Here is a 26,799-nt window from a genome sequence, read left to right as displayed (position 1 = left end):
TACCAATATACGACTGTATGGTCATGAAAGAAGAAGTGCCGAATGATATTGATAAAATGAAGTGAAAATAAAAATATTCTAGATTCAAAAGATTTTAAAGATTTCTTCTTGGTTTTCAAAAACTTGCCTAACACTTTTATCCTTGAAGTTCAAACCCCCATTTTCTTTCATCTCCCTATATATGGAGAGTGAATATGAGAGAATTTTAACTTTTGTACGTTTTAATGTTCAACGGTTGCCAATTTTATAATCCATCTATCTTCCATATTAATAAAAACGCCACTCCACTGACTGATCTCTATATCTTTGGATCATTTGATTGGGAAGTTCCCATTTTTGGTATGAGGGCTCCTTGGGGGTTGGTGACGCGAGATAAGCGGCATCTTCCCTAGATATGCAATCCATCCCGAGTTAAACTGGTACGTAATAGGATCGTAAAGGAGGTAGCTGGGGGATAATCTTCGACCCATCGATCTTCGACTCATCGATTTTCGATCGATAGACTTTTGATCTATAGATCTTCGACTCATCGATTTTCGATCTATCGATCTGCTACTTATCGAATTTGGACCTATTGACCTTTAAATAGGAACCTACTTTTTAAATAGGAAAATAATACGAGGCACGAATTTTGAAACAATAAAATCGAAGTTGCTATTGGAGAAATGGATTTTTTAAACTAAGAAATGGAGCCATGCAATACGCTCCTAGGATAAACCAATCGAAAATAATGCATTACAGTGACTAAAATTTAGGAATGAAATTTTGAAATTCAAATGAAATGAAAGCTACTTAAGGTAAGTTTTTACTTTAAACTTTAAAGCCTTAAACTTTTAAACCTAATAACTTTTTTTAAATGAAAATCACGAAATAACAACAAATTCCTTTTACCGTATGATCTACCTCTATGTTCTCATGGTTTTCAATCCATATTTTAAAGGTTTAAATTAATGTTTTTTTTACAGACGCCGCAGATAATAATCGGACGCCTTCAATCGTTGGAGTATGCGACATCACATGCACAGGATTAGGTGTGCTGTCAAAAAATGAAGCCGATGTGAAAAAGCGCTCCTCCTTTGGGATGCTTTAGTAATGTTCAAGGTCCTCATCCTCAAAAAAGAAGAAAAGAAAAATTGAGCAATTTTTTTATTATTATTATTTTTTAAAGTGGAACTTGTTATACCTGATGCTCTGTTATTCCGTCAAATCTTCAAAGTGATCTTCATTTTACTGCAAACAATAGTAAATTTACAATAGTAAATGCCAACTAAATCAGAACGCAGTATGATCAAGAGAACTTAGCATACTGATTTCAGATTCGTAAATAGTGTTACCGATCAGATATTGCATCAGATATTACCTAAAATATCGGTTCCTCAAATCGTGAGGTTGAGGCTGTCAATAAGATAATCTCAATTCAGATAATAATCAAGAGTAGAACGGCGTTTTCGGAATTGAAAGCGTAGCAGATATCCTTCTTGCCAACTTGGAGTGCCAGGAATCAGAGAATCACAATTATTCTTGCGTTTTCAATTTTCAGATAGAGAAATGTCAAAAATGTCAACCGCCCCTACCCCATCAGGATATACCATGTTTTTTTTGGCTCACCAAGTTTGTGGGTAAAAATTGCTTAATTTCTCTTTTCTTCTTTTTTGAGGATGAGGACCTTGAACATTACTAAAGCATCCCAAAGGAGGAGCGCTTTTTCACATCGGCTTCATTTTTTGACAGCACACTTAATCCTGTGCATGTGATGTCGCATACTCCAACGATTGAAGGCGTCCCGCTTAACAACTTTAAAGTCACCAAATTATTGCTCTTACTTGGCCAAATAAAGGAAAAAAAATTGATACCATTGATTTCCTTAAACTAGAGGGTATTTGAAAGATAACAGTTTCTGGAATTTTCATTATTCGCGTTTCCTCAAATTTGCCGCCATGTTGAATTTTCCGAAATTTTATTTTGAAACAATGTCATCCAAACTTGTGACAACGTCAGTTGTTTTTCCTTGCCTTAAAGGGCACTTTTCAAACTTTTCATTCCAGGTTTGTTTTTGTTTTTTCGGTAATTGGGAGCTCAACGGTGATTTTTCGAAAAGTGGTCAATTTAAAATTTTGACCGGCTGTAACTTTTGAACGAGTGAACCGATTTTAATTTTATTTGCGTCATTTTTCTTGTCTTTTTAAGTTCTTTTTAACCATGTCTAAAGAAATGGGGGTTGCTATTTGAATTTTGAAAGTTGCCCCCCCTTGGGGCCCCCCAGGGGGGTCCACCAAGAAAAACCCCCCATCGAAAAATTTCCCCCTCTGGATGATGAAGAATGCCACAAACCACGAGCTTCTATCTTTTTTTGTTCAAAAATTATACCCACTTTTCAGTTACTTTACGGACACCCGGTATGGTTGTTGAATTGTTGTTTGAATGCGTTTTTTTTTGCACTTCATCTTACAGGCTTTGCTCAATCGTGGTACTTTTCTATATATGTTTAGCTTGGCGGGGAGATTTGCCGATTTCTGTGGTACGGAAGCGGAGACCAATTTGCTTTGCACATTTTTAAGTTAATAAAATATTGTATTATTTAAAATTCCTTACTTTCCTCTGTGAATTAAATTCCGAGCTATTAGATTGGATAAAATGGGGTCAAGGCTTTCTCCGATGTTTTCAATCAATAGAGGTCGCCCATCACGTAGACATTCCTCTAAGATGTCCATTGTTTGATCTTGACCAAGACGAACCACGTTCAAATGATCACCATACTTATTTTTTATCCATTTTATACCTTGAAGCTGAAAATGAAATATTTAAAAGTTGGTGAAATACAAAAATCAAAATAAAAAAAGTCAAAGTCAAAAATCTTTGAGCTAATTTTAAAAGGATGAAAGATTGGTTATATTTCTGCACTTGTTCCTCTTCGATTTCAGTCTCGTATTAGAATCAGTTTTTTTCAATTTTGATGGTGATATTTCGTTTGTTCACACGGGGAAAATTGAGCCGTTTCACTTACTTTTAAATGATGAATCCAAACGGTACTGCCGTCATATGTTTCGGATGACTCGTTTTATTTATTTCTTTATTTATTTTTGTTTTTATTTATAGTAGGTACCTAGTGAGTTTTTTTGGGATTTGGCTGCAATTTTTATACAAAAATTTAATTTTTGTTTTTTTGGGATCGTAGATTACAGAGTATCTCTTGGTCCTTAACCTTTCAACCTTTTGAAAGGAAAAACGTTGAAATATGTTCTGAATGCCCTCAAAGCACCGATCCAGAAAAATGGACCTGGCGGTTTTAAGAAATTTCGAAACATCGATTATCCCGCATTTTCCAGTCATTTCGTAGGAAATTGCCGCATCTATCGTTGATAAAAGGCCCATTTCTGGTCACTGAACCTTGAATTAGTTTTTTGGAGGGACCTAAGTTAACGTTCTGCAAGTTCTCAAAGCACATATGAAAAAAAAACAAGCGGGAAAGCTCTAATACGTGGGTATTAGAGAAGCGCTCAGCGGTGAGCGCAATTTTAATGAGTCTCAGCTTTAATTTACTGCCTTTTAACTGAGTATGTTTAAATTTGCAATTATAAAATTAAGTAATTCTTAATATATGAATAAAACATCTAAAACGGTGCTTTGCCCGCCCCCACCAAAAAAAAACAATTCCAAGCTCCAAAAGAAAAAATAATGATCCATTGTTTAATTATTGGAATATTAATACATAAAAAATCCTTGATTTCTCATAAAAATAGAAAAAACTAATACGGCTAATAAAAAATAACTTTTCTAGAACACTGTATCAAAGATGAACTTATCACTTAACGAAACCAAATTAGGTGTTTTAATGCTGCCCTACTTGAACAAGTAATAAACAAGCAGTGAACTCCAACACAATGTGCTGATAAGGCGCGTCATTAACTCGCACATATCAACCCCTTTAGTTTTCATTTACAGAGATTTCAAAATAGGCAAGCACCACAACAAGAGAATTCACGATCCAACACTGCGAGGTCAACGACGCACCTTGGCAAGACCGTGTATTGTGAATGTAGAAAACCATTCGAACGAGTTTCAGTTTTTTGATCTGCCGCAAGAAAAATCTTATAAGATTCTTTGAAGAAAAGTGCTACGGAATAATTTAAGCAAAGAAAGGAAAAATTCTGTCGAACTCCTGAAAGATAAAGTCGATTTAAAGGTATTTTGGGGCTAAAATACCCAAATTATCGGTATTATAAATCCCACTATATTACTGAAAGGAAGTTCACTCGATATAAATGCAATTGCTTTAAATACTAGCCGTTCTGGGCGCGCTTCGCGCGCCCGTCACGTCTAGCCGGGGGGCTGCGCCCCCTGGACCCCCGGTCACTCGCTACGCGAGTGACATTCGGCTCGCTTCGCGAGCCGATTTTGTAGTGGTTGCGAATTTTTTATCACTTTATTAAGAAGATTTCATAAAAAACATTATTAAATTTTCACTCCACAATTAACTTGTAGAATAACAATGACGGGGCAAGAGATAGACTGTATCTTGAAATGGACGGTTCCCACTTAGCAGAAACAGCCAACACCACGAGTAAGTGAGGAACCATCTTTAGCCACTTTTTTTTTTACTTTTCTGAAAAATATTACTGAAATTTTAGTTGCGCTTCCTTAAATGATAAGTATTAATATAAATTTCCCTTTTTTACAGTGTTGTTAAAATAATAAAAAGTTACCCAGCGGGAAATTTCATTTATATTCCCGGTGGGCCTGCTACTCAAAATTTGATTTGCCGTTATTCAATTGAGCTGGGCCTAAGAAATCCCACAAAACCCATTAAATTTACATTGACAGGTCGAAAGTTCGTCTTATGACGCACAATGTTAAACAGCGAATTTATTGTGTCGCCAGACGACACGTCCTGCAATACGTCATCATTGAAGCTGGATTCATGCTTATTTTATCAAAAATATCCTCAGAGAACAAAGGATAGGAAAAGAAATATTAGAACAGAAAGGAAAAGAAAAGACAGAAAAACGCAGAAGAAATTCAAGAAAAGCACAGTATAACAGAGAAAAATATATAGAAAAATAACAAAGAAAATGACTCCACTAGGGTAATCTGAGCTCAGCTGCGTGTGAGCATGAGCAAGATAAAAAAACACCGAGGAGGTTTAAGAAAAACACAGCAGAGAACCAAGGAAAACACAGTAAAGCAGAGAAAAAGTACAGTCAAATAAATAAAGAAAATTACTATCGAAGAAATTCTAATCATTCGGAAAATAATTTGCTGGCGTAATCTATGCGTTGCGTGGGAGCATGAGCGAGATTTGTCATCAACTGACCGCTGGCCGCTAGGTATGTACCCTGGTACCTGGGTGGGCGAGCGACAATGCGTAAGCGGTGGCATGGTTCGATTGACAGAGGAAAGGGGAACGGTCAGACATAGGGGAAAGGTTCAGGCTGAACCGTTCAGCACAGCGCAGCGTCAGTCACCGGGTGGGGAAGAGAGGCGGGGAGGGGACACTTCCCCTCGAGTGAAATAGAAAAAGGCAGAATCCTTCGAAGTTTATATTAATGATGATGATGATGTCTTGATTTTGTTACTTTAAACGTCTTTTCATGGAAAGAAGTTCAACCATGTGTATGCTTTATTCATTCATGAATTGAAAGTAAGAAATCCACATCCCGAAAATCTACCGATTTGCCGTAAATAATCGCAGAAACTTGATGTACCTGGTCGAAGTACCCACTCGTTGAATTTACGAATCAATTTCGTGAGTGCACATATGCAAAAGTCAATATGCTATAGTCATTTTGGGTGCCTTCATTTTTCAAGAAACAATTACAAGTAATTTCAATCCCGAAGAACCATCAATTTTTCATATAAAATCGAAAAAATCAAAATATGTCCACTCCCTGACGTGAAAATTAGATTCTACGTGTGAAAATGCTTATGCATCGATATGCTGAACAGAATCCATGTCTATCTCAAAATTTTTCTCAGAGGTTTGTGTTATTATCAGCTTCCCTTTAAACCCCAGTTCAATGGCCGAATCGGCTGCCCAAAAAGCAAGCCATTTTTGATGGGTTCTATGAGAAATTCGTGATATTATCGGCTCTCAGGAAATCACCTCATGGTTATAACTGGTGGTATAAATGTTTGAGTGCTTAAAATGATCGTATATTTAAGGAACTAAGGCATTAAAGTATGGTGTCAATTTCTTTTTTAAAAGTTTTCAGCCGATTTTTATGAATGAGGTCTCTTTTTATTTGTGTTTTAACGGAGAGTAAGGAATAAATTGCTAAACACACGCGAAACAATTTTTTTTGAAAATTGGCTGAATCCTACCGTGACGGTGAAATGGTTAATCCAGCGTAAGTAATTGGGGTACGGGTCTAGGGCGCACCGGGACCCAAGGCGGCCCAAGGCCCATTGTTCTTCATGACACCGACGCAATGATCAGGAGCGTGGGGAACAGAGGGATAGGTGGATTCCTGTATAAGCCACGTTTAGCAAATGGTCTAATGAGTCTCAAGGCTCATCACAGATTGCACTTACGCTGCCCTGGCTAATGGAGGAGTGCTACCAAATTTTGAAAAGCATAACAGGGGTGTGGAGATCTGTCAAAGCAACGTTTTGAACGAAACGGAGGGAGTGAAATTCTCATTCGAAGAGTGCCGAATTGGTCAGCCATCCTCGAATCAGTTCGCTTGATTCTGCTTATATTTGCATATTTTAAATCAGCGGTGCGTATTCCTAGGCTTTTTTTAAAAAAAACCAAGTAACGTAGACTCTTGGTATTCACTGCACATAAACTAGAAAGCCCCAGAATGAAAAACAACTTTAAATTATAATTATTGACGGATACATACACTTTTTACATGCTTTGGAAAATCTCAGAAGTTCGCGGTAGTCACTTTTCGGTAAGGAACTAAGGGATTCGGTTATTGAATCGAGCAGGGTTCGAAACGATCGCAAAGGCGGTATACTACGTCTACGCGCCAACAATAAATAAATAATAAATAATAAAGTCTGGTAAAATATCATAAGAATCCGTAGATAAACAAACATATTACGGACTCAGAGGCCTGCGATAGTTAAGAGATTGAATTTAGGGGCCCATCTATATCAAGCCAGGCTGGTCTGGTGGTAAAGTACTGGACTTCGGATTGCAACTCCATCCCGAGGCGTGGGTTCTAATCCCGACTAGGACGGCGCGGGTTTTAAGGTAAGTCACAACTCTACGATGATCCACCATCTGATAGTAACCCATATGCACGTTCGAAAGAACATTAGTACCAAATACATCATCTAGAGAGCGCGCACTCTAGGGTGCAATTCTTGTGCAATATTTTCAAAACATTCTTATAATACTTTGACAATATTCAAGAAATATTTTTTAAACAAAATATGATGTTAACATTAACATATTTTAAAAATATTTTTAAAGGTTTCCCAAAATATTTTGTGAAAATATTAATTTCATATTTCAAAAATGTCTTAAAAATATTTGTTGTCTAACTGGGCTTGAATAGAGATGAAAGATTTGAGGATTTCTTTGCGAGGAAATGTAAAGACATTTAAAGAAATAATTAAGGATTAAAGGTATAGCTGAAAGACTTTGGAAGACTATTAAGTGCTGCTGAAATGAGGAGATAAAAGAGGAAAGTTGACAAATGAGTCGGAGTTCAGTGGTTTGCATACTAAGAATGCAGATCTTCATTATTCGAATATGCCACAGAGTAAAGTTCAAAACGTATTGAAAATCCCTGTTTAGCGATTAGTGGTATTAAGCAAGATGGACTACATTATCCGATATTTTCAGACATACCATAATGAACTCAAGTTAATGTCGATGTGCAAAATAGATAGTTCTTTTTGTTTTTCTGTTTCTGTTGTCATTTTGTTTCAGGTAATACCTACAATCCACTAAGAGCAAACAAAAATGGAAGTAAACCGAGCCTATCCATATCCTCAGCTCTCCCCTTCTGTCCACGTTGTGTTGTCCTGTATATCCTACATCTTATGCATGAGATCCTGTTTGAAACCCTGAGTGAATGTTCATCGCCTACTTGGCTGTATTATAACCGTCGCCACCCTCCGTTCATATGCAAATTAACAAGAGGATGAAAGACGATGATGAAAAGAAACGTTTAAGAAAAAAAATTGCCCTACGGCCAATTCATGCACCGCGTACCGGCGCCTCGCGCCGGCATATGGGGGGGGGGGGGTATCGCCCCCCATCATGGTGCGAGGATCGCATAAGACTTTCTCGCTTTTGCCGATTGACACTTTTCCTGGATTATTTAGAAAAATACTGCCAATTTCAAAAAATCATAAAGTTCAATTGGAATTTTGATCGAACGATGATAGTTCCGAAATATTTAATCAAACCACTGAACTATATCGTAAATCCCTTCACAATATGTGATGAATTCATACATTCAGAATGGATTTGTCAATATTATGAGGCATCTTCAAATAAATAATTCATTAATGATGCCTTCTCGTAAAGACGGCGATCCTTAAGAATCTTAGCTTTTCTATGATTCATTAGGACCTGTTAAAGCAAACTTCATTAAGTGTCCTTACTTTTCCTCACAACAAATTCTTTAAATCTTTCATCTCTATTCAAAAAAATTCTTAAAAGCATAAGTATATCATACATTTTGGATGATTTCCTTCCGCACCAAATTATGAATCAAATAAATAATAATTAATCGAGTGAGAATGTATGTAAAAATGCATATATGTTTAACTTACTTCTGTTCTTGCTGTTCGTGTTTCTGTTTCTGTTGTTATCTGGTTTCAGGTATCCTACTATCGACTAACAGCAAAAATAATGGAACTAAACCGAGCCTATCCATATCCTCTGCTGTCCCGTCCGTCATACGTTCTCCTGTCCATCCTGTGTTGTCCTGTATATCCTACATCCTATGCATGAAATTCTGTATGAAACCGTGACTGAATGCTCATCGCCTACTTCGCGGTATTCTAACCGTTACCACTCACCGTTGATATACAAATTAACAGGAATATGAGAGACGACGATGAAAAGAAACGCAAAAGAAGAAAATAATAGAAACAGAAGAAGAAGGCATTCAAGTTTATTTTCCTGTATCTCTAAACCGTCTAGAATAACGAGTAGAGCAGAGAGTACTTTAAAATTCACAAACACAAGGAAGCGTGCACCCACACTGGAACAACTTGGTTTCGTCGGGAATGATTATTCAGGAAGAATAAATAATCATCACCCGTGAACCTTTGATCGCTTAGGTGCCCAAATCAAATGATTAGAGTATAATTAAATTAAATGATGCTCGTTTTGAGCGGTTCTTCCTTCACTCTATAAACATTTAAAGTCTGATGTGAAAATCCTCATGGAATAAAACAACATCTTGGCTGAGGCACTTGATGACGTCATTCTTCTAAGTACCAACTTGTTCGAAAGATACCAAATGGCGGAAGCAGCTCTTGACAGAGCAATAGAGATAATATTAACAGCGTACAAGATACATGTCGACCGTAGAAGACATCGTTGGTTATAAGAAACAGAAGCAAGCTTTCCTCAACTTCAAACAATCTCTTGCTAAACGTGAGACAGAACAAGGTCCGAGAAAGAATAATGAATCATGAAATCAAAAAGGAACAACTGATCATGAATCCACCCAAATTCGACAAAGAACTGACAGATCTTAACAATCAAAATTACCTACCAATCGTGACTTATGACACTACACCAGAGGCACCCTTTACAAGTAATACCGACGGTCTCTGTGTAAAGGTACATTGCAGAATGCAACTCACATATACCCAACTAAATGGGTGAGCAACGTAACCAAAGCAATCGAAACAATGAATGAAGATCAAGAACGCCTTTGCTTAAACAAAAATAATGAAGTGAGAGTAGTAATGTTATGTTTGAGAAAGGAGCAGATTGGATCCGGAAATTTTTTGAGAAGGTGACAATAATCATTCTGTCAATGCTTATCCGAATCAAACAAATCAGAAATCGATTCACTCGCACACTGTAGGTACTCTTTTTCCCTTGCCTATGTTTTTATCCAATGGTTTTTCATATGGTTAAGGTTTTTAATGAGGCATAGTATTTTTTGTAAATAATGAAGTTCATAAAAACCAAATGTTCCCGAGTATTGAGAGGAATATAACATATGATGCGTTCAAAATTCATCAAATATTCAAACGTCACACATTTACAAATTGTCATGTTGAAAATAAGTCATAATTTAAGTAAATATTTGAAATTAAATATTCAGGCAACCTCAAGGGGGGGAACTTGTGAAAGCTAATTAAGCTTCAACCAGATATGTCTCCGTGGTAACAGAGTTCTATATACATCCGCATGGTAACGCTATAAACCCGTGTGAATAAAGTCATATCCACGGTATCATTATGAATATTATTATTATAAAGTTGAATAGTTATTCAATAGTTCTGATTGTTGCTAAATGTAAGCAACAGGATCTATAGGATTCATTGACTTCATAATAATAATTTAGATACGATTATATACAGGGTGTAGCAAAAGTCCATCCCACCCCTGCTAACTTTTGAACACATTGAGCTAGGGTAATGAAACTTTCGGAATGTTCCTATCTCAAAGGGATGTTCCTATCTTTTTTGGGGGGGGGGGGGGGGGGGGGTCAACATTTTGGCCCCCCCTCAGAGGGGGGCGGGGGGCCCCCAACATTTTTTTAAAAATGGCAACCTCTATCTTGTGGTACCTCATTCGAAAGAACATAAAAAACTAAGAGTTTTGGCGCAAACCGCAGATCAAAATCTTAAGTTTTGACCGAGTTATGAAAGGTCAAAGGTCAAATTTGATCTATTTTCAAAAAATCATAACTCCGATTCAAATTATCGTAAAGAATAAATAAAACGGGAAAATTTACCAAATTGTGTCCGCTTTTAAGTAAAAATTGCAGAAATCACTTCGATTTAATTTTAAGGGGGGGCTCGGACCCCCAAATACGTCAATTCAAAGGTCATTCAATTTTCCCGCGAAAGAAGCAAATTTCCCCTAGATTTGCACACATCATCTCAGTAAAGTCAAAATCAGTTCAACATTACGTTGGAAAGTCCCTAAATCTCGGGAAAAGTTAAAAAAAAACGAAATTTAAGGTGATTAAATTTGACCGTCTAAATTTCGTTTTATTTAACTTTTCCCGAGATTTGGGGACTGCCAACGTAATGTTGAAATGATTTTGACTTTACTGAGATGATGTGGAGGCAAATCTAGGGGAAATTGGCTTCTTAGGGACTTTCCAACGTAATGTTGAACTGATTTTGACTTTACTGAGATGATGTGTGCAAATCTAGGGGAAATTTGCTTCTTTCGCGGGAAAATTGAATGACCTTTGAATTGACGTATTTGGGGGTCCGAGCCCCCCCTTAAAATTAAATCGAAGTGATTTCTGCAATTTTTACTTAAAAGCGGACACAATTTGGTAAATTTTCCCGTTTTATTTTTTCTTTACGATAATTTGAATCGGAGTTATGATTTTTTGAAAATAGGTCAAATTTGACCTTTGACCTATCATAACTCGGTCAAAACTTAAGATTTTGATCTGCTGTTTGCGCCAAAATTCTTAGTTTTTTATGTTCTTTTGAATGAGGTATCACAAGACAGAGGTTGCCATTTGAAAAAGAAAGTTGGGGGCCCCCCGCGCCCCCCCCCCCTCTAAGGGGGGACCAAAATTTTGACCCCCCCCCCAAAAGATGGTCCTCTTTGAGATAGGAACATTCCGAAAGTTTCATTACCCTAGCTCAATTCGTTCAAAAGTTAGCAGGGGTGAGGCGGACTTTTGGTACACCCTGTATTATAATCTTTCCTTAAGCACGGTAAAAAGCTATCGAAAACCTACTTTGATGGGTAGAATCACTATTCGATGTTTAAGTAGTGTTAAAATAAAACCGATTATTCCGGGGCAATCAATCCCAAAGGACCCCGCACACCTCTTATGGGAAGCTGCACCATGACCGATTGCCTTCTGACTTATGTTTTTCAATTCTCCTTAAGATGCTGATCAAAATCTATAATTGCACCAACTTTCTACGATGCACCGTTTTCGCAAAAACGCAAAGAGAAGATTCAATTATTCGGCAACTATGAATGAAAAAGAACAAAGCATTTGAGAACAGGCCCGATGTAAATAAGGAAAAAACGTAGCGTGTGTCCGTCTTCTTATCTGTACCTGCCGACTCAGGGGCTGTCTCCCTCCCGCACTCGCCCGGTAAACGTTCAGACTTTCCTGTTCTTATGCTCCTCAAGAATCTGAAGGTCGGTCACTTTTTGTTGGTCGATCAAAACGGCCGGCCGGCGTGCGGAATCCGAGATAAGACTGCCGCTCGGTGCGGGAGTCCCCATGATTTCCTAGTTGAAACACAGCCGCTTTTCAATCGAGCACTGAAATGAGGAATCTTTCTGGCTTTTTATCATCAAATAATTGAATCTTCTCTTTGCGTTTTTGCGAAAACTGTGCATCGTAGAAAGTTGGCGCAATTATAACTTTTGATCAGCATCTTGAGGAGAATCGAAAAACATAAGTCAGAAGGCAATCGGTCATGGTGCAGTGTGCGGGGTCCTTTCAAAATTGTGGTCGAATCTCCTTGCTGGGAATGGTTCACCACCCGCCCGCCGACAGCGCCACCTCCTTAGCGCGTATCCCCGTAAGTCGAAACGGCAATAACAGAGAGCGCCACCTCCTTAGCTGCTCGTATCCCCGTGTTTTAATCAACAACAACATGAACAAATTGGAACAAGTTGTCTGTGATACGTAAACAAGTTCTCTTTTGTGTAATCATTAATCATTAAATCAGTCTTGTTCGTGCATTATTATTCTTTTATTTGTGTTCAGCACCTCATAAACAGGTACCAGGAATGATGGAATCCGCTGGGATTGTAAGTTCATTAACAACAAACATATTAGTCTCCAATTAAGATCTAAGCGTCAGTTCTAGTGTTAGCTTCGATGATTCACAGTATGTAAGTACCTATTTTGCTTGGTGAATACCTACGGTTTAATATTGAAGATTGTATATGATGCATTATAAAATGCATTAAAAATCCTAGGTTTCACCTGACTCAAAGCGTTTACTGCTAATACCCAGGAGCGTTCCGACTCATTTATCGGAGAATTGAGTAATTGTTATCGGCCCCTCTGCAATTATGAGATTAGCCCAAAGATCCTTTCGGAACTTAAATTAATGATCCAGGTGGTGATTTTGTGCTAACTTTCAAAGAATTAAAGGCATTTTTTTCAAAATCTACAGTCCGTCAAAGTGAGCTCTCCGTGTGATCAAAGTGCTTTCCTCGCTATATGACGCGTAACCTTTCAATTTTTAGTTTAGTCCAAAGCTCTCTGAGGAACTTATATTAATGACCCAGATGGCTCTCTTTTGCCAACTTTCAAAGAATTAAAGGCATTTTTTTAAAATTCACAGTCCCTGAAAATGAGCTGTTTGTGTGATGTCGCGGAGCAAAGTGCCCTACTTTTGTGCCTCGTAATCCCTTGAATTTTGAGTTTAGTCCAAAGATCTTTTAGGAACTTAAATTAAAGACCCAGGTGATGTGCTTGATGCCCACTATTAAAGATTTGGAGGCATTTATTAAAATTTACAGCCCTTCAAAATGAGCTTTCCGTGTGACTTTGCTAAAAATGGACCTTGGCCCCTAGCCCTACAAATTTTACTGAAGTGCATAAGGACACCATAAATATGGTGTTCTGTGCAAATTTTAAATGGAATCGAAGAGATAGATTCTAAGATATCGCTATAGACAGATTGGGGGACGCCGGACGGACGGACACACATTTTTTCAAGTACGGTTATTTTGACTCCTGGGACCTGAAAACGAAAAATGATGAAATTTCAACTTTTTTCCCCCTTGGAGGATGACAATACTATCTCTACCCCAGGGTAGCGAGAAAGTAAAAATAACTAACAAGGCCAGAGGAAGAAGGCATTCAAGTTTAACTTCCTGTATCTCTAATCCATCTAAAATGAGGAGTAGAGTAGAGAGTACTTTAACATCCACAAACACAAGGAAGCGTGCACCCACACTGCACAATTTTTTTTTTTTTTTTGGCCAAACAATTTTGTTTGGCCGCGAATGATTATTCAAAAAGTATAAAAAATCATCACCTTTGAACGCTTAGGTACCCAAATAAAATGATTAGATTATAATTCAAAACCCCAAAAAACTTTTAGATTCTAAGGGGTAAAGAATCCGGCCAAAGTCTTAAACTTATTGAACCAAATTTTCTTATTACTCGTAAAAGAAAATTAAAAATTATACTTTACTGAAAATCGAATGTGGGCCCCTTCATAAACGAGTGATACAACATTCACTGCATGTGTGTATGTGAACCTCTTGTAGTTTTGTAGGAGCCCAAGCGGTTCGCTCGCTCTTTGCAACAAACGCTACATTCGTGAATGGAAAGTCCTTGAAGGAGCACATAACGTCCTTTTTCTTTCTTTAACTTTTGCATTTTTTATTCAGAATCTTCGTAAAATCAAAAAGAAAAGTATGGACTGATCTGAGCCTTATATGTGCTCTAAAACAATATGAAATATTTTATCGCACAAAGTCGAACTGTAGATCGAATGTAGCCCCTTCATTTAGGAGTGATGCAACAGTCATGACGTGTAAGTATGTGTGGCCCTTGCAGGAGCCCCCTTCCTCACCTATTTGCATTTTTATCTAAAGTACAAAAAAAAAAAACGGTATGGATTGATATAAGCCTTCTGTGCTCCAAGATAATATGAAATATTTTATCGCACAAAGTCCAATATTTTTCGATTCAGGTCCTACAAATGCTTTTAAAAGAGCATGAAAAAAAAAAAAAAAATACTCAATCGGCTGGCGAAAGTCCAGTATTTTTCTTGAGAATAGTCTCCTCCTTCAATGAGTGATGCAAGTAATCATTAGTATTTGTCCCCTCTGCATGCTGGAAGATTGCTTTCAGTGTATTTTTTGAGCGTATCAGTCTTCCTTTGCTTTCTCCCAAAACTTATTTATTGTATAATATTTTGAATCTCAACTTATGATGCTGCAGTTTAATTTGCATGTAAATGGTAGCTATTATAACATTGTATCCCATACCACTGCATAATGAACTGATCGTCATGAAAAGGACTCCGGATTACCCAGATAATCATGGTTGAAAAGAGCGTTTTTATTTCTTACGCAGAGTAGAATAGGTAAGAGGGTTTTGACATGGATCCTCAGATATTTCTATGAAGCATTAATTTCAGTGACCTATCTTTTTTACGCATTTTTGCGGACACGTCAGTGATTCTTCAAAATTTAGCTGAGTCAAATAAAAAGGCTTCTGCAAGGGCTTTTCATAAAAAAATGTCGCAATTATTGCATCACTCATTGAAGGAGGAGACTATTCTCAAGAAAAATACTGGACTTTCGCCAGCCGATTGAGTATTTTTTTTTTTTTCATGCTCTTTTAAAAGCATTTGTAGGACCTGAATCGAAAAATATTGGACTTTGTGCGATAAAATATTTCATATTATCTTGGAGCACAGAAGGCTCATATCAATCCATACCGATTTTTTTTTTTGTACTTTAGATAAAAATGCAAATAGGTGAGGAAGGGGGCTCCTGCAAGGGCCACACATACTTACACGTCATGACTGTTGCATCACTCCTAAATGAAGGGGCTACATTCGATCTACAGTTCGACTTTGTGCGATAAAATATTTCATATTGTTTTAGAGCACATATAAGGCTCAGATCAGTCCATACTTTTCTTTTTGATTTTACGAAGATTCTGAATAAAAAATGCAAAAGTTAAAGAAAGAAAAAGGACGTTATGTGCTCCTTCAAGGACTTTCCATTCACGAATGTAGCGTTTGTTGCAAAGAGCGAGCGAACCGCTTGGGCTCCTACAAAACTACAAGAGGTTCACATACACACATGCATTGAATGTTGTATCACTCGTTTATGAAGGGGCCCACATTCGATTTTCAGTAAAGTATAATTTTTAATTTTCTTTTACAAGTAATAAGAAAATTTGGTTCAACAAGTTTAAGACTTTGGCCGGATTCTTTACCCCTTAGAATCTGAAAGTTTTTTGGGGTTTTTTGTAGTTTTTAGAAAGAAACAGATAAACTGTTAAATTGTTGGGAAAAAGGTGAACATCCGCACTGTTACTCAGTTATCCATTTTATTCTTTAAACTTCGTTAACAAAGTCAGCACAAAGGAAACGACGCCATGAGGCAGGTCGATCAAACATACATAAGGTTCCAAATTGGGCCACCAGAGGGCAGCATTTGCTAGGATATGACACAGCTTTAACACACCCCCTTAATCTAGTAATGGATTGTGTTTAATTTAAACTAAAAGGAGTTAATAGATACAAATTGGTTCAAAATTGAGTGAGTACATCAGTGCATGGCAGACGTATTGAAGAACAGAGTTTAGTGCAGCGAGTACTGACTCAGGAAAGAAAATACGAGAAAAAATGGATTCATTTCCACAAATTGACAAGACACGCCCCTTTAATCTAGCATTTGAGGAGAGAAAAAAAATGCTTGATTACACAAAAGGAAAATGTATTAAAAATAAAAGTATAGGAGCTTTATTTTAGGATCATGTTAGTCAGAATGCGATGCTGTGGAGCAGGCAACGCTTTGGTAAGCAGATCAGCAACTAATTCTGCGCTAGGAATGTATGCAATTTGAATTTGATTTTTTGCAACTGTGTGCCTGATAAAATGATATTTGATGCTGATATGTTTGGTTCGTTTATGAAACATTTCATTTTTGGTTATCTGTGAGCACTTTGGTTATCATTATTTAACACAATAGGGCGGTCAAAAGAAAAAAGTTCATTTAAAATATTTTTAAGAAAGATTGCCTCTTTGGCTGCTAGAGTCATAGCTACGCACTCAGCTTCTGTACTGCTTAAAGCAATACATTCTTGCTTTTTAGTTTCCCAGGAAATTGGGCCTTGAGCATACATGAAAACATTCCCGCTAAAAGATTTGCGGTCAAGGGCATTATTTCCCCAGTCTGAATCTGAGAATCCTGTCAATTGTCTGTACTTTTGGTGTAAATAATACTTCGGTCAATTGTTCCTTCAAGATATTTAAGAACGCGTTGGGCAGCTTTCCAATGCTAAAAGTTATAACAAGTATTAAACTGGCTTAAGTAGCTGCAGGTAAAAGCGATATCTGGCCTAGTGTTTACAGCTAAGTACATTAAAGATCCTATGAGGGATTGATACGGAACATCAGGTAAACTTACTTTGTTGGGTTCTAGGGACAACTTATGCTCCATAGGCGTTTTCATTGATTTTGCATCAGTCATGTTAAAGTGTTGAAGCAGATCTTTTATGAAAGGAGCTTGATTGATTTTGATCATGTTTTTCGACTGTTCAATGTTTAAACCTAAGCAGGACTTGGCCAGACCCAAGTCTTTGATACTGAAAGTCGTTTCTAAAGAGCCGTATGCAAAAACGACATTTTTCGCCCCCCCCCACTAAAACTAATTCAAACTTCGTCTATCAGTTACTAATACTGGAGCGCTTCTTTCTCCAAATTTTCAGACCCCCAAAAAATTTTGGGGGGGCGCTAGGGGAGGTGGGAGTCAAAACCTGTGACCCTCGATATCTTCCGAACGAAACAAGATATTGAGGCCCGGTTTGGACGAAAAATCGTCTAAAATTGCATACTTTAAGATTCTAGAGGTCAAAATCCCAAAATTAAATTTTTAACTTAACTTATGTGCTTTTTTCAGTTTTTGAGGAAAAACAATTTCTTTTAAACAGATTAAACTGAAATTTCACATTTTTTGATTTGAACCAAAACCAGTTTTTTAAATTGTTCGTCTTTTTTCGCATCCAACGAGTGGTCGTATATGCTGGGGAACCGAACGGTTTCGGAGTTATGGTCGATTGAAGTTTCCGCTCAACGCGCGCCGACCGATTTTCGCGCGCAAAAAAGTCGGACTTGACGGTTATTAAATCAGATTGAATGTTCAAACTGAGCAAAATGCATTATTAGGGACTCTTGAGGGTCGCTGAGTCCAGAAATTACAGATACTTCCAAAAAATTCACGTTTTTAAAATTACAGCTCCGTACAGGACCACTGAGCGGCCGGTCGGCGCTCAGTGGGCCTCTAAAATAGCGCTACGGAGCTGTAATTTTAAAAACGTGAATTTTTTTGGAAGTATCTGTAATTTTTGGACTCAGCGATCCTCAAGAGTCCCTAATAATGCATTTTGCTCAGTTTGAACATTAAATCTGGTTTAATAACAGTCAAATCCGACTTTTTTGCGCGCGAAAATCGGTCGGCGCGCGTTGAGCGGAAACTTCAATCGATCATATCTCCGAAACCGTTCGGTTCTCCAGCTTATACGACCACTCGTTGGATGCGAAAAAAGACGAACAATTTAAAAAACTGGTTTTGGTTCCAATCAAAAAATGTGAAATTTCAGTTTAATCTGTTTAAAAGAAATTGTTTTTCCTCAAAAACTGAAAAAAAGCACATAAGTTAAGTTAAAAATTTAATTTTGGGATTTTGACCTCTAGAATCTTAAAGTATGCAATTTTAGACGATTTTTCGTCCAAACCGGGCCTCAATATCTTGTTTCGTTCGGAAGATATCGAGGGTCACAGGTTTTGACTCCCACCTCCCCTAGCGCCCCCCCAAAATTTTTTGGGGGTCTGAAAATTTGAGGAAAGAAGCGCTCCAGTATTAGTAACTGATAGACGAAGTTTGAATTAGTTTTAGTGGGGGGGCGAAAAATGTCGTTTTTGCATACGGCTCTTTCTTTTTAATGAGCAAGTTTCCTGGTCATCATTGGAGAATGCAAGAAAATCATCAACATGAAGGGCAATTAACGTACAGGAATCATAATTTTTCATTTTGAAATATAAAAAAGGTTCCATAGTTCTGATTTGGTGTAACCAAATTCAGTTAGTTTTGAGACTACTTTCTCATTCCAAACTCTGGACGATTGCTTCAGGCCATAAAAGGCTTTCTTTAAGAGACAAACCTTGTTCCTGTCTCCTGAAACAAATCCTTCAGGTTGCTCCATGTAGATTACCTCTCTCAGGTCGCCATTCAAAAAGGCTCAATTAACATCTAACTGATGGACAGTTAGACCCAGCTGAGCTGATAGTGCAAATAACAATCTAAGGGAGGACTTATTAATAACAGGAGCGAAGGTGTCTGTGTAGTCTACGCCAAAACGTTGTGCAAAACCTTTGGCTACAAGCCTGGCTTTAAATTTCGAGAATTTCACATCAAGTCCTGAGTCTAAAAGCATGCAACGAGCTTTTTCAATGATTGTGCGGTTTGTCCGCTCAGAAACACCATTTTGAGCCGGTGTGTATGGAACAGTTCTTTTGCTGAAGATACCATTTTCTTTGAAAAATTTTTCAAAACATTTGTTGCAGTACTCTGTTCCATTGTCAGACCGTAATATCTTAATTTTACAATCAGACTGATTTCCAATCAAGGTCTTGAAATCTTTAAATTTGACAAACGCTTCATCTGTACGCTTCAACAAATAACCAAAAGTTTTGAGTGTCAAGTCGTCAGTAAACATCAGTAGGTATCGTGCTCCACCATGGGTTGAAGTCATCGGACCTGCAATGTCGGTGTGCACGATTTCCAATTTCTTGGTAGCGCGGGTACCTTTTCTGCACCTTGATGCAGGTTTATGGGTTAATTTCCCGCGGATGCAACATTCACACGGGATATCACCAGAGTTTGGGAAGTTTATACCAGTTGATAGCTGCCGCATGCGGTTTAGGCAACGACCATTCATGTGCCCAAGCCTACGATGCCAAATTTGCCTATCTACAGCAAGACTAGCAAATTGCAGAGTTGTTTTAGACGAAATTGCAGATGGACTTACTTCAGAACAATTCACTTGGAACTTGTAGAGTCCATTGACTTTTGGCACTTCCAGATCAGGTTTACCATTGATGCTGACTGCATTTTTGTCGTAGATTTTACAACAGCGATCTTCAAAGACAGCAATTAAATTTCTTACTGTTAGTTTTCCAACAGACAAAAGGTTGGTGGAGAACTTTGGGACCAAGAGACCGTCAGTGATGGTTCTTTGACCACAACCTTTGAGAATAAGATCTATGTTTCCTTTGCCGATACATTCTGCTGAATCCTGAGATGCCAGGTGGATATCTGTGCTGAAAGCATGGTTAACATTAGAGAAAATGTCTGTATTTCTGCACATGTGAGAACATGCGCTTGAATCAATAACCCATTCGTTTGATAAGAGGGCGTTAGCTGAAAAGGCGCTAGCGTACCAAAGTTTCTCACCGCTGCTTTTTTCGGATTTAGTGTTGTCGGTAACATTAGCTTCTTTGTCGCCATTGTTAGCCTTCTTGGCTTTCAAATTACGGCATTCAGAGGCAAAATGACCAGGTTTTTTGCAATAGTTACACTTTAATTTATGTTTTCCTTCTTTAGATTTGATTATTGTTGAATCAGACTGCTTCTGTTTGTCATGGGAAGATTTCTGTTTCATTTTGGAGTAAAAAGCTACAGTGTCTTCTGATATTTCTCTGTCGTTGAGGCGTAGTTCAACAGTGCACAAACGTTCAGTAAGCGTTTTGAGGGTTCGCTGTGCTTTTGGCATGGACTCCCATGCATTGACAAACTCAAAGTAGTCTGAAGGTAAGGTGTTCAAGACTCTATTGACAAAAAGTGAATCTGGTAATTTAACTTTATCTGTCTTCCATGTTTCATCTTGCAGTTCTATCCAAATGGATTCTAAACGTGAAATGTGTTTAGCGACACCGTCAGCTGGATTCATCGTTTTAACACTAAAAAGCTCATTGAACAAGCGATCTTGTCGTTGCTCAGATTTTTGTTCATAGACGCCGCATAATTTTGTCCTCATTTCTGAACTTTATGACACATGTCGATGAGTTGACGCACAGGCGCAGCCATGCTACTCACAATAATCTGTTGCGCTCCGTACTCTAATTTCTCATACCTTTCTAGTTCTAAGTCGTACTTAGCGACATCTTCAGCTTTGGCCGTAAGGTCTAACTCTCGGGGAGGTTTGACTTTCCCCTCGACAACACTCATTATGCCTTTGCTTTTTAGAAGGGTGAGGACTTGAAATTTCCAATCTACCCAATTCTTCTGGCCTTCCAACTTGTCTATCGTGTGCTTAAAAGATTCCACGATTCAGGTGACGCAGAATGGAGGCAGTAAAATAAACAAAAGAAGTGGCGGAAAAATGAATAAGAGTACTGAGTACCTGCTAAGGATTGCAAAATCTCATAAGGGTTCTTGAGGAGAGCAAGGTTGCAGCTTTGAGCTTAGAGGTTAGACTTGTAGGCTTGCAGCATACATTGTCGGGATACAGGCAATTTTACAGCGGACGTACCAATTAAGTTCGCACTTGATGGCATAAAAGATCATGCTGGATTGAAACATCAAAACACGGACTTGTTCAATACTTTCCACATACGGGAGCCGTTAATTTGTCATCGACAGAACGGGGATGAACGAAGCCGCGGAAAGCGAGAGCACGCACATTATTACGCGACCACGATACTATTAGCGAGGAGTCGGATCTGCTGAGCCCAGAACCTGTTAAATTGTGGGGAAAAAGGTGAACATCCGCACTGTTACTCAGTTATCCATTTTATTCTTTAAACTTCGTTAACAAAGTCAGCACAAAGGAAACGACGCCATGAGGCAGGTCGATCAAACATACATAAGGTTCCAAATTGGGCCACCAGAGGGCAGCATTTGCTAGGACATGACACAGCTTTAACATAAACTTCGGAAAACTTCTGAGAAGGCGACAACAATCATTCTGTCAATGCTTATCCAAATAAAATAAATCAGAAATCGATTAAATCGTACACTGCACTCTTTTCCCCTTGCCTATGTTTTTATCTAATGGTTTCTTATATGGTAAAGGTTTTTAATGAGACAGTATTTCCTGTAGATAATGAAGTTCATAAAAAAAAATGTTCCCAAAGTCCAATTCAAAGTCTCGCTTTACTTGAAGTATTGAGAAGAATACAGCAAATGATACGATAAATATTTATGTCATCAGATATTAGGACAATCGGAATTTGTTTACATTATAATTGAATTTCAATTTGACCCCGAAGCACCTCCTTGCGCAACGGTAGCGCTTCCGACTCATTTCAGGAGTGCCTGCAATTTTCCGCAGACGAGAAAAATCGCTACGGCGCGGCGTTGACCCCTAGCGTCGTGGCTTCAAGATCACAGCCAAGTGAAACATTAGGATGCACTATCTTAGAACGTCTGTAGGTAACTAAATTGTGACACTCATCGTAATTGTGACAACATCACCAGGATGGATGGAATTAATCGACTCCGCCAGTATCAACACCAGTACCAGCAAAACTAGAGGATCTAACAGTTTTGTCACTGAAATAAGGGCCCACAGAAAAGCGTTTTGAACTCTAATCTTTGTTGTATTTTGTTGCACTTTTAACCAAGGTTTTTGTAACATTTTTGATTTTCAAATTTTAAACTTCAATTAAATATTGAGCAAGCTCAACGGGGCTCAACAGGGGGGGGGGGGGGAGATTGTTGAGGCTCGGCAACATTGTCAACGAGTCCAGCTGATGCTATTTAACTATATTATGGGTTAATAATTCAGAGTTTTAAGAGAAACAGAGCGCCTCGGCAGTAAACGAAATAAATTGAATTTGATTAGTTGAATTTGTATTATTATTGTTATATTGTATTGTTATTGTTGAGCCCTAAGCTCAACAGATATCATGCTTTCAAGTTAACATATGTGGTTTTTTTCAGGTTTTGAGTTGAAACAGTTTCTTTTAATCCAAAAATTCACGAGGTACTCATTTTTTAATTTGAACCAAGTCCAGTTTTTTAAATTGTTCGTCTTTTTCCGCATGAGCGGCCGGTCGGTCAGCACTCGTTGGACCGCTCAAGTAGCGGTACGGAAAAAAGTGAATTTTTGGAAGTATCTGAAATTTTTGGACTCGGCGACCCTCAAGAATCCCTTAAAATTATTTGAAACGGTTTGAACATTTTATCTGATTTATTAACTACCAAATGTGGCTTTGGAACCATATTCTGGCGCGCGAAAGTCAGTCGGCGCACGTTGAGCGCAAACTTCCATTCGCTCAAAACTCCGGAATCGTTGATTTCCCTGATTTAATCGACCACTCGTCGGATGCGAAAACCAGCAGTAACTCCAGTGCACTGCCGCTGGAGAGCGGCTCTGGGCCGCTCAAATCCAAGACACTACTAGCCGTACACTACTATATAAACTACTAGCCGTGTTCAGCTCGCTGTGCGAGCTGTCACGCCAAGCCGGGGAGTGCCCCTGGACCCCCAGTTCCTCGCTTCGCGATGAACTTGCGACTCGTTCCGCGATCCGCCCCTCATAGCTATTAACTTTTAAAAGAACGAATTTACTTTTTTTAACGAAGTATGGTGAATAGTGGCGAATATGTTATCTTTGTCCCCTCATCCACAATCAGCAGACTTAGCATTTGAAGCCGTGGCCGCCGTCTTGGATTTTTAAATTTTGAAAATCTGACCAAAAATTCGAGTTTCCCGTTGAAAAATACCGTCGGATACCGAATGTCACGAAAATCGATCAAACAGGAGCCGACTTAGCATTTTCGGCCAAGGCCGCCATCTTGGATTTTGAAATTTTGAAAATCTGGCCGAAAACTCAAGTTTCCCGTTGAAAAATACAACCGTTTATCGAGTTTCACGAAAATTGAGCGAACAGGAGCCGACTTAGCTTTTTAGGACACGGCCGCCATCTTTGATTTTGAAATTTTAAAAATCTGACCAAAAATCCGAATTTCCCGTTGAAAAGTACCTCTGGATACCGAATTTCACGAAAATCGAGTGAACAGGACCCGACTTAGCATTTTAGGCATCATGGTGCGAGGATCGCACAACACTTTCTCACTTCTGCCGTAGTACAGTACAATCTATGCGCGGCGCAAGCGCCGCATAACGGCGCATCCATCTGTTGGTTTATTTATAGTATAAAAATTAGGTTCAATTTGTTTCTTCTTTATTTTATAAGATATGCAGTTATACTTTGTTGATTGGTTAATGTTTTGATTAAGTACAATATTTTTTATATTAATCAATTTAAATCTAGATCTATAAATTTAAATACAAAAATTATAATTTTTATCTATGGTTCAAGGATTTCTTTGGTTTAAGGTTTGGTTTATGGTTAAAGGATTTCGCCAGCATAGACACTTTTACTGGAATATTTAGAAAAATACTGCCAATTTCACAAAATTATAAAGTTTGATTGGAATTTTGATCGCAGGATAATAGTTATGACATTTTTATTCGAACCACTGAACTTTATTGTAAATATCTTCAAGATATGTGATGAATTCATATATTTGGACTAGACTTGTCGATATTATGAGGCATCTTCAATTAAATATGTAATTGATTAATGATGCCTCCTGTTAAAGACGGCGATCCGTAAAAATCCTAGCTTTTCTACGATTCATTAGGATCCATTAGATTCATTGGCATCATACTTCAGTTACGATTATATATTATAATCTTTCCTTAAGCACGGTCAAAAGCCATCAAAAATATTCTTTAATGGGTAGAATGATTTTTCGATGTTTAAATAGTCTTAAAACTAAACGGTTTTCGCTTAGCATCGCCCAAATTTTAAAGGGGTACGTGTAAAACGGGCCATTTCACGCTCGTGTCGGATACTATTGAAACTTGCCCTATTCATTCATCTAGCAATGCCCTATGTTTTCCCAAAGTTTCAAGTCCCCAAAAAATTTTGGGGGAAAGTGGCGGGGGGTCAAAGTTGAAAATCCGCTAAATTTTTGCGAATTTTTTACTCGAAAACTACTAAGTATTTTGAAGCGCGGTTTAAACGAGCGTTTTCAGCGTGAAAAGAGCTTTCAGAAAATTCATAATATCATAGGGTTTTGTCGACTTAAACTCGATTTATCGCCTCCGAAGCGCCGGAACGCTATAAAATGACCCGCTTTTTTGTCACGTTCGGGCCGATCCCCAAAATACTCCATTTTTAATTTCTTTGAAAAACCGATATGTTGTTCCTGACTCTCTGTGGCACCTTTATGTCTTTACCGTATCCTGGGGAAACGTTTTGTTTGCGAGTTATAAGCGGGGAAAGGAGCGAAGGTTGGGAAAATCGGCTATTTTAAACTGCGCGCGTCGCATGGGTTAGAAGGAGAACGCCCCCTCCTGCTCAGTTCGGTGAATCAGACTCCTCTGCCGACCTCGCATTGTTGCCACATGTGTCCTGATCCGTCACCGCGCGCAGTTTAAAATAGCCGAATAGCCGGTTTTTCAAAGAAATTAAAAACGGAGTATTTTGGGGATCGGCCCGAACGTGACAAAAAAGCGGGTCATTTTATAGCGTTCCGGCGCTTCGGAGGCGATAACTCAAGTTTAAGTCGACAAAACCCTATAATAATTTAGATTTTCTGAAAGCTCTTTTCACGCTGAAAACGCTCGTTGAAACTGCGCTTCAAAATACTTAGTAGTTTTCGAGTAAAAAATTCGCGAAAAAGCGGATTTTCATCTTTGACCCCCCGCCACTTTCCCCCAAACTTTTTTGGGGACTTAAAAATGTGGGAAAACATAGGGCATTGTTAGATGAATGAATAGGGCAAGTTTCAATGGTATCCGACACGAGCGTGAAATGGCCCGTTTTGCACGTACCCCTTTAGTGGGCAAATCTCCCTGCTGGAAATAGTTCACCACCCGCCCGCCGAGAACGCCATCTCCTTGCTTCTCGTATCCCCGTGTATCAACAAAAAAGCAGAGAGTATAGAAGGTTAGAGGTCCGACTGGATAGGGAAGAACTAGGGGGCTACGCCCCCTGGCCGCTACGCGGCCCAACCCCCTGAAGGCGCTCCGCGCCATCAATGGGCCGCTTCGCGGCCCTATTTTTACCCTTTTATCAGTGTTAGTTTTATTTTCCCCCTAAAAAATTACGATATGAAGTATACTTTAATTTTAACTGCTTTCACTGCTGAGTGTGATCTTCTGATGAGGTCTAATAAGGCCCAAACCGGTAAAGATCTCTCGGCGTGACTCCAACTTAATATTCCATTGCAAACTGCCTGAGCTGAACACTCTCCCCCCTCAGTTTCATACTGGTGCGCATTAGAGTTCTAAAATTTATTTTTGACTCTAATTTTAATTTTTGGTATTTCTTGGCTTTGTTTCCCCGCGAAATGGTGTGGACCCAGCACCATTTCTCCACCTTGTTACATACAGTTTCGGGCCACTTTTAGGTTTAATTTTTTTAATTTGTACGCACACTTCGGGGTATGTGTTTCTCTCGTTCGAGAGCGGGCGGTTGCGTCTAGATGCGTTCGCATCTCCAACCAGTCCGATAATCATTTTTCTCGGGTTTCCTTGTTTTGTTATGAGAGTTGTTCAGCAGCGACGGTAGATGGCGCGAGGATCACACTTTTGTGTCATGCCTCGGGTCATATCCATGACGGCGTTTTTATGCCGTCTTGGATTTTGCGGCATGTTAAGTTGGGTTCACTGCTGAGTGTGATCTTCGGATGAGGTCTAATAAGGCCCAAACCGGTAAAGATCTCTCGGCGTGACTCCAACTTAATATTCCATTGCAAACTGCCTGAGCTGAACACTCTCCCCCCTCAGTTTCATACTGGTGCGCATTAGAGTTCTAAAATTTATTTTTGACTCTAATTTTAATTTTTGGTATTTCTTGGCTTTGTTTCCCCGCGAAATGGTGTGGACCCAGCACCATTTCTCCACCTTGTTACATACAGTTTCGGGCCACTTTTAGG

At 38.5% G+C, this 26,799-nt stretch overlaps 1 protein-coding gene across 1 annotated transcript in view; it reads right to left on the bottom strand.

The window, feature by feature from the left end:
- The window catches only part of LOC109037293 (dynein beta chain, ciliary), a 684,333-nt gene that overhangs the window by 226,959 nt on the left and 430,575 nt on the right, over positions 1 to 26,799 (bottom strand). The window contains exon 39 of the mRNA XM_072296415.1: positions 2,593 to 2,786. Within this exon, the coding sequence (XP_072152516.1) occupies positions 2,593 to 2,786 (194 nt within the window). The remainder of the gene's footprint in view (positions 1 to 2,592; positions 2,787 to 26,799) is intronic.

The sequence above is a fragment of the Bemisia tabaci genome, chromosome 2 (genome assembly GCF_918797505.1).
Source record: "Bemisia tabaci chromosome 2, PGI_BMITA_v3".
Taxonomy (NCBI): Eukaryota; Metazoa; Arthropoda; class Insecta; order Hemiptera; family Aleyrodidae; genus Bemisia; species Bemisia tabaci.
The sequence above is the reverse complement of the archived record's forward strand: the minus strand, read 5'-3'. Positions and strand labels throughout refer to the sequence as shown.